Here is a 13,804-nt window from a genome sequence, read left to right on the forward strand (position 1 = left end):
TTAAAAGTTAACATTGTCTGTAACTAAAAGTAAACATTGTCTGTAATTAAAAGTTAACATTGTCTGTAACTAAAAGTTAACATTGCATGTAACTAAAAGTTAACATTGTCTGTAATTAAAAGTTAACATTGTCTGTCACTAACAGTTAACATGGTCTGTAATTAAAAGTAAACATTGTCTGTAACTAAAAGTTGACATGGTCTGTAATTAAAAGTTAACACTGTCTGTCACTAACAGTTAACATTGTCTGTAATTAAAAGTAAATATTGTCTGTAATTTAAAGTTAATATTGTCTGTTATTAAAAGTTAATATTGTCTGTAACTTAAAGTTAACATTGTCTGTAACTGAAAGTTAACATTGTCTGTAACTAAAAGTTGACATGGTCTGTAATTAAAAGTTGACATGGTCTGTTACTAAAAGTTAACATTGTATGTAACTAAAAGTTAACATTGTCTGTAACTAAAAGTTAACATTGTCTGTAACTAAAAGTTAATATTGTCTGTAATTAAAAGTTAATATTGTCTGTAACTAAAAGTTAACATTGTCTGTAATTAAAAGTTAACATTGTCTGTCACTAACAGTTAACATTGTCTGTAACTAACAGTTAACATGGTCTGTAATTAAAAGTTAACATTGTCTGTAACTAAAAGTTAACATTGTCTGTAACTAAAAGTTGACATGGTCTGTAATCAAAAGTTTACATGGTCTGTAACTAAAAGTAAACATTGTCTGTAACTAAAAGTTAACATTGTCTGTCACTAACAGTTAACATGGTCTGTAACTAAAAGTAAACATTGTCTGTAACTAAAAGTTAACATGGTCTGTAACTAAAAGTTAACATTGTCTGTAACTAAAAGTTAACATTGTCTGTAACTAAAAGTTAACATTGTCTGTAATTAAAAGTTAACATTGTCTGTAACTAAAAGTTAACATTGTCTGTAACTAAAAGTTAACACTGTCTGTCACTAAAAGTTAACATTGTCTGTAACTAAAAGTTAACATTGTCTGTAACTAAAAGTTAACATTGTCTGTAACTAAAAGTTAACATGGTCTGTAATTAAAAGTAAACATTGTCTTTAACTAAAAGTTGACATGGTCTGTAATTAAAAGTTAACACTGTCTGTCACTAAAAGTTGACATGGTCTGTAATTAAAAGTTAACATTGTCTGTAACTAAAAGTTAACATTGTATGTAACTAAAAGTTAACATTGTCTGTAATTAAAAGTTAACATTGTCTGTCACTAACAGTTAACATGGTCTGTAATTAAAAGTTTTTTTTCTGTCACTAACAGTTAACATGGTCTGTAATTAAAAGTTAACATTGTCTGTAATAAAAATTTAACATTGTATGTAACTAAAAGTTAACATTGTCTGTCACTAACAGTTAACATGGTCTGTAATTAAAAGTTAACATTGTCTATAATTAAAAGTTAACATTGTCTGTAACTAAAAGTTAACAACTTTATCACAGTGTGTAATTGACGTTTCGCTGTTTGTTTTAAACTAAGGAAAACATTTAATTCGTCTAACATTTGTAGTTATAACAAACTGCCAAGACCAAATGGTTTATTCAAAGTTTTTACTATATTTACTTTTAACTAACGAACTATCAAACGGTTATTGATTTCCAATAAAAGTGAAACAAGAAAAGAAGCCCGGATATCGTTTCAACTAATTACAAGGGCGAAGACAATACTTGTCAACTTGTCTTCGTTTTGTCTGAATAAACCAAACAATATTGCGATTCATTTTATTACTTATTTAAATTTAAATATTGTTAGAGATACACTTTTATATGCACTACAGAATTCAATATTCTAAAACGTTTTGTTCAACTTAAAGATAACAAAAAACCATCAAGTTCTATTCATATTCTATTATAAAAGCCTGCGTAGATATATATAAATATTTTATTATATAAAACTATCCATTCCCTTGTGATCGTATTGCAATTTGAGTTAACAATATTGCAAAGTAGAACAAAAGCTAAAATATCAGACTAGCAATTAATTAAAACCAAATACTGTATCAGTAATTTTCAGGATAGGAATCTTTTTACAAGGTTATCGTGTAATGCATACGTCACAAATGCTTGCTTTTAATTTTCCAACCGTTAAAAACCCACAGAAAAACAAAGACAACAAAAAAACAAATTATAAGCATGTCAATAGCCAAATCGATATGAACAAGTTTTAAGTTAATATCTTGTACGATTTGTCTTCGCAAAGGTTGAAATATTTTAACATTATGAGCAACAACAGCATTAAATGTCTATTGTAGCCCCTTTTTATCACTTATGAACTATTGATGCATATTTTATTTTTCCATAAAAAATCTATCTTTATTGGTTGAATTGCAGAAAATAAAAAACGTAGGTAGTAATAGTTGATATTGGTGTCATTCCTAGCCGAAATGTTAATTAAAAAAAACCAGACTGTTTTGAGTTACCTGTTTTGAACGACAGCTCAAATTATTCATGTAAATGTAAGTACAGACATTGTTCTTAATCATGTCTTGGAAAAAAAGACTTGCCCTCAATTGTTTTGGGATCTTACTTTACTCGGGGTTTTGACTTTTTGAGCGCCGCTATTAATTTTTTGTTTAGAAACGGGCTTCTGACGTATTAAAATTATAAGTCTGGTATCTTTAAAGAGTTTTGCATTTATGAGTTATGTACTGATGTGTTTTGATTTTAGAATGTGATTACACGTTGCATCTGTTATCAGATCTGTTTTCTTAAGATTACTTGTATGTCTTTTGTTGGAATAGTTTAATAGTTATATAATTTTCTTCATGTTAATTTTCTGACGTTGGAAAAAAAAGAGGGACGAAAGATACCAAAGGGACAGTCAAACTCGTAAATCTAAAACAAACTGACAACGCCATGGCTAAAAATTAAAAAAGACAAACAGAAAAACAATAGTACACATGACACAACATAGAAAACTAAAGAATAAACAACACGAACCCCACCAAAAACTAGGGGTGATCTCAGGTGCTCCGGAAGGGTAAGCAGATCCTGCTCCACATGCGGCACCCGTCGTGTTGCTTATGTGATTACAAATCCGGTAAATAGTCTAATTCGGTAGGTCAAATTCATGAAAGGGAAGGGGATTGTAGTTACGACGTAAGGAACATATCCGATATCATTTCGTGATGGCGTCCGTAAAATTTACGAAGGGATGATTTCAACTTCACCATTTGGAACTCTTGGTTTAATAGCTTCCTTGTGAGCAGTAACCCTCTATCAAGAAAATCATCAAGAAAATCATGGAATTTAGACAGTTGTTTACTGATGTTCATATTTTGTAAATCGATTAATACAAAAAAAAACCAATGAAATCTCCAACATAAACTGAGTGAATTACATGAACTTTAAAAGAGAGACCAGTTGGGTCAAAATGGTACTCGTCTTATTATGTGCATGCATCAACCGCAACGTAAATTCAACCTCAGTAAAAAAAAAATCTGCACTTCGGTATAGGACACAATCGGTGAAATTAAAATTAAATTATTATTAATGTATCTAAAGATCTAAGACTATGAGTGCACGCCTTCAGTCAACAAGTGGCTTATAACATCTGTACATAATATTCTCAAAATGAAAACAACATGTTATAAGTTTCGTGCGTCCGAAGCGCTTTTTCTGGATTTATTTTCATCAAGAACGTTCAAAAGTAAAATCACAAAAATACCAAGCTCCGAGGAAAATTCAAATTGGAAAGTCCCTAATCGAATGGCAAAATCAAAAGCTCAAACACATCACACGAATGGATAACAACTGTCATATTCCTGACTTGGTATAGCTTTTTTCTTATGTAGAAAATGGCGAATTAAACCTGTTTGTACAGCTAGCCAAACCTCTCACTTGTATAACAGTCGCATACAATTCCATCATATTGATAACGATGTGTGAACAAAACAAACAGACATAAAAGGTAAAGATGTCAAAATAGGGGTATAAAATTCAAAACATTGTGTTAAAGTCCTAATAACTAAAAAAAAACAAAGAAATATGTACAAAGAAACACAAAATGGCATATAGTCAAAGCCCATAAGCAAAACTGAAAGACAAGAACGCAAAAATCCACTATAACACATCACAATGACGGGATGTATAAGTACCGAGCCATGTCAAATGGATATCACTCAAAATAGACCAAACAGTAAAAGCAGAATACCTCAAAGCCAAGGACGGATAAGAACCGAATCAGCTTTATGACGGCTTCATCGTATTCATCTTATATTAGAAAAAATATAGCAGTTATATTAGAAAGTATCGCATTTATTAATTTTTGATATTAAAAAATCATCGCTATGATATAAGACAATCATCGCATTGATATAATAAAATATAGCAATATCTTTGACTTAAGGTGTAACACCACTAATTCGGGGCCAGAAAGCACATACCAGAAAGTAGTACATATTTAACACAAAATAGTTCCTACGCATGGACATAATTTAGAATATTTTATTAATTTTGGTATCAAATGAAAGCTGCATGACTGGTGATCATTGTAGAACAATTTTTGACTGATAAATTTGAATAATAAAAAAAATGGCATGAAATTTAAAAAGGAGGGTACATTGTGCCTTTTTGTCAGATCGGAAGTACCTGTTTTGGTACATCCGAAGTTCCGGGAACCAGTTCTTTCTTATATGCCATGTCAGGTATGTTGATTTTTTCAGTACAGAACACCAGAAGGTGTTGCTTTGACATGCAATGATTGTCACTTTATTTGAACTTAAGATAAAAGAGCTGTGACCACTCGATATTGAGGAATTTAACATAGAAAGCTATGGGGCCATTAATTAGTGGTGTACTTCCTTATAGGTGATTTTGGCTTAGCAAACAATTGAATTCATCTCAATTGCATTCCACTGAATTTGCTAATATTAACAGAATGTGTACATCTGCAAATGATAAATCGTGCATTTATGTTTCATTTATTCAACAATCAATTTTTCGTTTAAATACACCTTGCTTGTTATTACATAAAATAATTCATGGAAATTATACACCAGACGTATGTAGTGTTAAATTTCACCCTGTTTTAAGAAAAGAGTCAGTACTTTATGCCGAGAAATCTGCTTTTTTTCGTACAAATGCTAACGTTCGTCTGAAAGTTCACACAATGCAACTCGTTAATATAAGACAATATCGCTTGTTGATATAAGAAAAGTTTTCATCGAATCGCTTCTTCCATAGAATGGTTCCACAATAGAATTTCTTCGGTACAATTTTAATATATATCGAAATAATTTAATTTTCAGTGGACTAATGTATCAACCAGACGAGGATACAAAAATAAGAATACGAAATTTCATCAACAAAGAGCTTGTCATATACAACGCTTTATCCTTTGGAAATGTCCATAGATTCGGGGAAAAGGATCAAAACGGTAATAGACCTATAGTAGCTCGCTTCACATCCAGACGAGATCTTGAGTATGTCTTGAAATACTCATCGGTACACGCTTTTACTGAAATTGAAAACGAATTTCTTTATTTGTCTGAACCTATTCTAAAAAACGTCTTAATAGGGAATTTAACGCCAAGACATCTACATTACCGGATTACGTTATACCAGATCAACATTCACTTGAAATTCTAAATACTGATGATACACACATGATGCATTACTTTCCCGATTACAATGGGCTCTTAACAAACAATATTTCGTTGCAAAGATATAGCAAATGTGCATGTCGACCAAATACTTATGGTCACCGACTGCTAGAATTGTGTAAAAAAATGAATTTATATATTGCAAATTCATTAATAGGTAATGACAAAACATTAGGAAAAATTACTTGCAATGACGTTAGTATCGTTGATTATCTAATACTTAGTTCTGATCTTTTTCAAATGACAAAGAATTTCGAAGTAAAAGAATGTAATCCCATCCTATCAGATGTCCACTGTGGCCTTACGTTTACTCTGGAATCACAACCATATACTAATATCAACAATGTGAAAACCGTCGAGAAGCAAGTTATAAAACGGAATAATAATAAACAAGATAAATTTGTCAAATTTGTTAAAGAAAAAAAGTCTGAAGGAATACGGGATATAGAAACTATACTTGATAAATTAATTGATCGAAATGATACTGTACAACAAACCGATATTGACATTGCAATGATTAAAATTTGTGAAATATTTAACAGCTCTTCCATTTCAGTGTTTGGAACAAAATGTAAAAACCAGAAATATGCAAAGCACAATGAAAGACCATGGTATAAAATAGGATGCAAGAGCAAAAGAAATTGATTTCATCAGGCTAGACAAAGATCTTAGAAAACTGGCTAAATCTGACCTAAAACGGCTATGGCAAAAATTAAATAGTATAAATACCAACAAATCAAAAAAAGCTGATGCTGTTAAAATTAAAGACTTATATTTACATTTTAAACGTCTTAATCAAGATGAAGTCATCGAAGACAACTCAAACATAGATTTAACAGAGGAACCACCAGAGAACATTAACAGAATTCTAAATTTTCCAATCACAGAAGAAGAAATTTTGAATGTCGTCAAAAAACTTAAAAACAATAAGGCTTCCGGATATGAAGATATTGTGAATGAAGATATTAAACATACGGTTAATGAAATTTTGACCATCTATCACAAGTTATTCAACATTATTTAAATAATAGGAAGGTACAAGATTCATGGACAATGGGAATTATTCAACCTTTCTTCAGGAATAAAGGCAATATATATGATCCTAGTTCATACAGACCAATGACACTAGTGTCATGTCTTGGAACAACTTTCACATCTATCTTAAATGAAAGACTTGGGGGACTGTCAACTGAGGTCAATCTGATTTCCGAGGCCCAAACAGGTTTAAGGAAAGGTTATAGTACGTTGGATAACATATTTGTATTACATTCATCAATATCAACTTATCAAGCACTTGGAAAACAACTTTATTGCACTTTAATTGATTTTTCGACAGCCTTTGAAACACTCTCATACATTATTATGATAAAATTATAAAAGGCGAATATTTCTTGGAATTTTTTTAAGGTAATATATAGTAAGTATAGTGATGTTAAATCTTGCGTAAGGAATGGGAACAAAGTGTCAGCCGTTTTTAACTGTAAAATTGGAGTAAGACAGGGAGAAAATTTATCCCCCATTTTATTTGCCGTTTATCTAAACAATCTGGAGTCTTTCTTTGCTGAGAATGATGTTCAGAACTTGCAAGTTATCGAAAATATTTGCCACAATCATTTACATATATATATTAAACTTTTCGTTCTTTTGTACGCCGACGACACTATAATTATACCTGAAACGGCCGAATCAATGCAGCACGCCTTAAATGTTTTTGAAAGATACTTTGTCCGATGGAAGTTAATGTTAATTTATCGAAGACAAAGTTTGTTGTGTTCTGCAAATGGAAATCAAGAACATTAGCAAAGTTTAAAATATTTAACCAGTCTTTTGAAATTAAAGATTCTTATCCATATCTAGGACTAACCTTTATTACAATAGTTCATTTGCAACAGCGAAGGAACGTCTTAGCGAACAAGCACAGAAAGCTCTTTTTAGTCTCTATACACAGATACATAACCTCTTGATACCTGTCGACTTACAACTACAAATGTTTGATGCACTTGTACTTCCAAGTCTGACATATGGATATGAAATATGGGGATTCGGAAACAATCACATGTTGGAAAAATCCATCTAGAGTTGCCGGAATGTGTTGAAAATTATTTCGTCGACACCAAATGTTATGACATATGGAGAACTTGGTCGTACACCAATAGATACCGTAATAAAATGTAGAATGGTGTGTTTTTGAATCAAACTTCTCACCAATGAAAATAAACTGAGCAGTATACTTTATCAAATTATCTTCAACTTAAAAGATGATAACACTTTCAAATGGAAGGATTATATTAAATCGATCCTAGACAATGCCGGCCTAAGCTATATTTGGACTCAGCAATCACCATTAGATATAAATCAACTCAAAATCGTACTGACAGAAAAACTAAAGGATTCATTCATTCAACAATGGTATAATCAAATTGACAACTCATCTAGAGGAGAATTTTATGGACTTTTTAAAACAATCTTTGGCTTAGAAAAATATCTTTTAAAATCAACACTATTCGAACGTAAATATATTTCAAATTTAAGATGCTGCAATGTAAAAATTCCAGTAGAGCTGGTAAGATGATATAACATTCCAAACGAAGAGATGACATGCAATCGGTGTTTAACTGCAATTGGTGATAAATACCATTATTAATTTGAATGCAATTCTTTATTAGTAAAAAAATTCAGAAATCCGCATATTTCAGAGTACTATGTGAAATATCCGAGTGAAGCAAAAATGAAAGGACTACTGTCATTGACAAATATTAACGTACTTAAACATGTGTCTTTATTCATTTCGAAGTTAACTAAAATATTTTAATATTAAAATATTATAATATAAAGTAAAGAAATTTTCTATATATTTCATTTCTAAGTTGTTTTATTTATTTCTTTAATTGTATGTATTTGTATTTTGTAATTTACCCCTTTTTTCACATGTCAATGATACGGAGTGTTTTTGAAATAAAGCATATTGTATTGATACAGTTTTGCCTTACTGAAACAATCTATCAATTTATGCAATTTATTGACAATATTTGTCAAAAGATATAGATATTTCTAATTAAATTAAAGTCTTGATACAAAGCAAGCAACAAATAAACAAATGATAATAATGTAGAATAATTTATCTTGATGTTTCTGTCTATAAGACTGTATTTTGTAAATGGTTTTTTTTTCATAAGTCCGGTCGTTGGTATTCACGTTTTAATTGTTTGGCAGGTTTTATATCGGAAACTTTAATACTTTATTTCTTTTTTTAATGCTGTACACTATGATAAAACGCTAACATTTATTATGTAGAAGTTATCCTGTATAAACGCCTGTGACAGTTGAGATGCTTTAAAAATCATACCTCTTTCTTTGGGTGTCACAGTTAGATACATACTCTCAATTGTCCTCAATGCTCTTCAACTTCGTACTTTGTGTGACCTTTTTAACATTTCTGTTTTGAGCGTCATAAATGAAACGCACATGTGGCAAACATAATTTTAGTCCATGTACTTTATTACAATTAGAACGGCCTTTTTTAAAAGCAATCTGACAGTCTTTCTTTGATGTTACAATTATTTCGAAGTTGAGACATCTACAATCTCATCTATTTCAGGGAACTGCAGTTGGAATCCATAACATGAATCAACACAGAGAAAAGTGTTTACTATACACAGCTACTTTTGCATAGGTACTATTTCTGTACTAAAAATTTGTAGTACTGAAAATCTACTTTTAAAATTCAGTTCTCTTTTGTTACTCTAAAATTATTGTAATACTGAAGTACCTGTATTTTAAAGTACTTTATTTGTACTTGAAATTTAGGAACTACAGATTTTTGGTTACTATCGTTACATTTCCAGCATTTAGAAAGTTTTTCTATTTCAAATCTCATTAAGTTATGATTTTCAAACATGGAATATTGTATTATTTCTGTACCAAAATATTTAGTACAAATCAAGTTACTGTAAATTACAAGTACCTAAATATTACAATACTTTTAAAGTAAAGAAATAGTACTAAATATTAAAAGTAAATTTCCAGTACTGCATATTTTTAAGTACAGAAATAGTACATATGCAAATTTAGCTGTGTATTCAGTCATTAGTAATGGAATGATTTTTTTCAGGCGTTGTTACAGTTGATTAAGATTTGCCGTATAAAACTTTTGCCGTATAAAAATTAATCATCCATTTAAATCATTTGTGTAGTTTAGTGAATATTCAAGTTTATTCCATATTTGTATTTTTTTACTATTTTACTCTTCATGAATTTGATTTTGAATTAAAAAAAAAAGGCAAAAATCACTTTTTGTATATAAAACGTTACGGTTTTGGTAAATATTTGACATCATATACATTGTTTCTCTCGGAAAATTAAATAAACAAACAAAAACTGTCTTTTGTTTCAGTTGATATGTGGTTTGATTAATTTTTGAAAAACTAATATTTACTTTGGCCGTTGGCCTCAGTAAATATCACCTATTCAAAAGTTAATTAAACCGAATATTTACCTCATCAAAAGACAGTAATTGTATTATATTAAGTCGTCAATTTCATCCCCGTAATTAATGTCCAAGTTATTACATGTATGTTACAAACTCACCTGTTAGAAGATACAGTAATAAAATGATTTCCCTCATTTTAAATCTTCAATTAAATTCCATGTGTTACCTTTATCGAAACTCACATATTTCTGCTCTAACTCGACGTATCAGGGATAGTTATTCGTATGCAGTGAATATAAAAGTACACCTCCCACTTAATTTCATAAATGAATATTAAATTTTTAGGCGATCCAATTCCTTTCTCGTGTAATTGGTCATTAAGCTATTAAGGTATTGAACGAAAAATTACAAATAAGTGAATCATAATGATTTAAATATAATTCAAATTTTCTTTCTATCAAACGTTTCGTAATAAAAAAAAATGATATTGGTTAGTGAGCTTAATATCATATTTGCACACTTTAACATTTGCACAATTAAAGTTTCCTTACATCAAATAAAATTGAGAATAGAAAAAGTCAGTATATCAAAAAACATTGATAAACGGACTTTCCGTGGCTGGATTTTTTCATGACATTAAACAGTAAATCAGATCTTTTGAGTTTGTATACTCTAGGACAAAGATTGACTTTAGTTTATTTTGATATAACTTTAACTTTTTAATGGTTACAACTTTTTCAATTTATTAGACTCAAAGCTAATTTGTGTCACTGGTGGGGTTTGTTTAGACCAATTTAATACATTTTTATTATTTTGTGAATTGTAAAACGTGTATTGTTGATGCCTAGTTACAATTAATTTGTCGTGACCCCTTCTGGTATCTGAAGTTATTATCAGCTCATTAGTAATCACATGTGGTGACATACTAGACGAACAGTTGTGGTTAACCAAACTTTGGAATGACAATTCGAATGTGAATGGAAACAAATTGAGGCTATATAGACGTTATAAGAAGGACCTTCAACCTGAACACTATGTTACTAACGCAATGCTACGCAACTTACGAAGTAATTTATGTAAACTTAGATGTGGAACTTTACCTCTGTCTGTCGAGACGGGTCGTTATACGAAACCACCAATACCGTTAGAAGAAAGAATTTGTCCATTTTGCAATAATGCTGTAGAAGATGAAATACACTTTTTAATTAATTGTGACATTTACAGTTACTTAAGGTTTAATTTGTTTCACAGAGCTATGGTCATGGATAATTCTTTTTGTACAAAGTCAGATTTTAATCAATTTGTATTTTTAATTCAAAATGCTGAATAACAATACGATTTATCTATCTTGGTGCATAATATGATAAGAAGACGTCGCGCTCTGAAAAGTAATCTACAGTCTTAATTGTATATTTTCGTAAAAGTCAAAGTTATATTTAATTTATTTATTTTTTAATTCATGATTGTATATTTCTGCAAAAGTCAAAGTTACAGTTATTTTTTAATTTTTTAATTTTTTTTTTTAAATTTTTTTTTTATTCATTTCAATCATATTCTTTGTATTGACTATTTTACTGAGAGGGTTTTAATAAAACAAGATTACTTCGTTTTATTCTTCGCAATCTGTTTGTATAACCTCTTTAAAATATATTCTTTTATCACATATCATTTTCATATGTTTTTTGGTTGGTGTTTTTTTTTAACTACTTATGGTAATATTTTTTTTATGATGTGTAATATCCGGATAACTTAAAACATTTTTAACATTTAATTATGTTTTTATTTTGTATTTGTTAAATAGATATATATTTGTATACATAGTGTCTCATAAGCCTTTCTAGGCTGGGTATTTGTCTTATTTTATTATTGTGCAATGTATATTATATAAACTGTATAAACAATCTGTAGACAAGCATGTGACACTTTAATAAAATAAATTATTATCATAAAATATCGCTGATGTGATCATATTGTGTAACTTTATTGTTGATTTTGCTACGTAAATGAAATAGCAATCCAATTACACATCACACTAATCAACGGCCGACACTCGGCTAACCGAGAGATAGGTCGGTTAATCTATATTGAGTATGCGGCTATATCGGCGTTGGGGCTGTTAATCGGGTCGGCTAAAGTCTGTTAATCAGGTGTTATCGTGAAATTCAGTGCAAGGTCAGCATGTTTCTAATCATTGTATAACTTTTAAATGATATTTATATCATAAAAACTATTCATGTCTGACAAAATGATTTGGAGTACTGAATCCAGTGGTGTAATTATTTTTTTTCTACCTTCAATAAACGATCTATAAAATGAAAAGGCGAGTTACTCATCAGTAAATTTATACACATTTTACACACACAAAATGTACACAAAAATGACAAGTTGGTTGAGTTTACTTGCATGCAATCTTTTGAACATCGAAAAAAGACTGGCATTATGTTTGTTTACCATATCAACATCAATATGTGAAAAATCTACACGAAAAACTGTATGTTGGTGACATAAATAAATTTTTGATAAACATATGGTCTGTTAATGGGTCGGATGTATAAAACTCGGTCTGTTAATTGGTCTGTTAAGAGTTATGAATGACATTACAAGTATAATTTAATTGCTATATGGGGTGTTATCTGAATAAAGAGATAGGCCCAAGATTAGTGGCTAGAATAAATGGAAACAACACATGAACAATGAAACATAAGTTTAGACAATGGAATCTGAAAATTGATAGAAATGATTTTAAAAAGTGTAAAATCAAAGTAATATTAATTTCATCAAAGAATGGTCGCATATATATCATGTGGATTCTGTTTCATTGATATGAATTGCACCAATTTGTCATTTACATAGTTAACAAGTACATAAATCAGAGATAAAGTTCCTAATGTATGATTTTTTTTTATCAAATGAACTGAAATATGTTTATAATGCAAACAAATATAAACAAACCTTTCAACATCAACCTTTCTCTACACCACCTTGAAGGTCACTCAATAGAATTACAAGCACGTATGCGGACTGCGAGTCGGCTAAATGACTTACGATATCATAGGAATACATCATTACTCGAAAAATAAAATTAATATTATGCATTTATTGTGATTTACAGGAATATAAAATTCTCTTGTTGTTACACATTAAATCAGCACCCAACACTTATATATAAAAAACTTACTAATGTCTATTTCTTTTTTAGAACCACGGTTTAGAACTTAGGCGGCAGAAAATGAGAATGATGACTCGGTACAAATGAAAATACATACCGGAAATAAACTCCTCATAGATACCAGGATTGAAATTTGATATTTGCGCCTTATGTTTACGCCAGACACGCGTTTCGTCTACGAAAAACTCATCAGTGACGCTTGAAAAAAATGTTTAAAAGGCCAAAAACAAAGTTTAAAAGCATTGAGGAAATACAACTAATACCGGCGTTTAAGAAACGTATGTTGGCGTATGTTGTATGTTTTTTATGCTGCATAAAAAATTCCCCGGGTTGTAGCGTTCATGAAGCATATTTACTTTCCTTCAGTGGCTATAGAGGTATAGGGGAGGGTTGATATCTCATAAACATGTTAATCCTCTCCGCAATTTTGCGCCTGTCCCAAGTCAGGAGCCTCTGGCCTTTGTCAGTCTTATATGATTTTTAATTTTAGGTTCTTGTGTATAATTCGGAGTTTATTATGACGTCCATTATCACTGTACTAGTATGCATATTTTTAAGGGGCCAGCTGAAGGAC

General features: G+C 30.2%; 2 protein-coding genes across 2 annotated transcripts in view; one reads left to right on the forward strand and one right to left on the reverse strand.

Moving 5' to 3' along the window:
- Positions 1-10,440, reverse strand: part of LOC139489817 (uncharacterized) — a 37,085-nt gene extending 26,645 nt beyond the window's left edge. The window contains exon 1 of the mRNA XM_071276663.1: positions 10,220-10,440. Coding sequence (XP_071132764.1) covers positions 10,220-10,256 — 37 coding nt within the window. The 5' untranslated portion in view covers positions 10,257-10,440. The remainder of the gene's footprint in view (positions 1-10,219) is intronic.
- LOC139489445 (spermatogenesis-associated protein 20-like) overlaps positions 1-13,804 on the forward strand; it is a 243,655-nt gene that overhangs the window by 217,180 nt on the left and 12,671 nt on the right. The window lies entirely within an intron of this gene.

The sequence above is a fragment of the Mytilus edulis genome, chromosome 9, assembly GCF_963676685.1.
Source record: "Mytilus edulis chromosome 9, xbMytEdul2.2, whole genome shotgun sequence".
In the NCBI taxonomy this organism is placed as follows: Eukaryota; Metazoa; Mollusca; class Bivalvia; order Mytilida; family Mytilidae; genus Mytilus; species Mytilus edulis.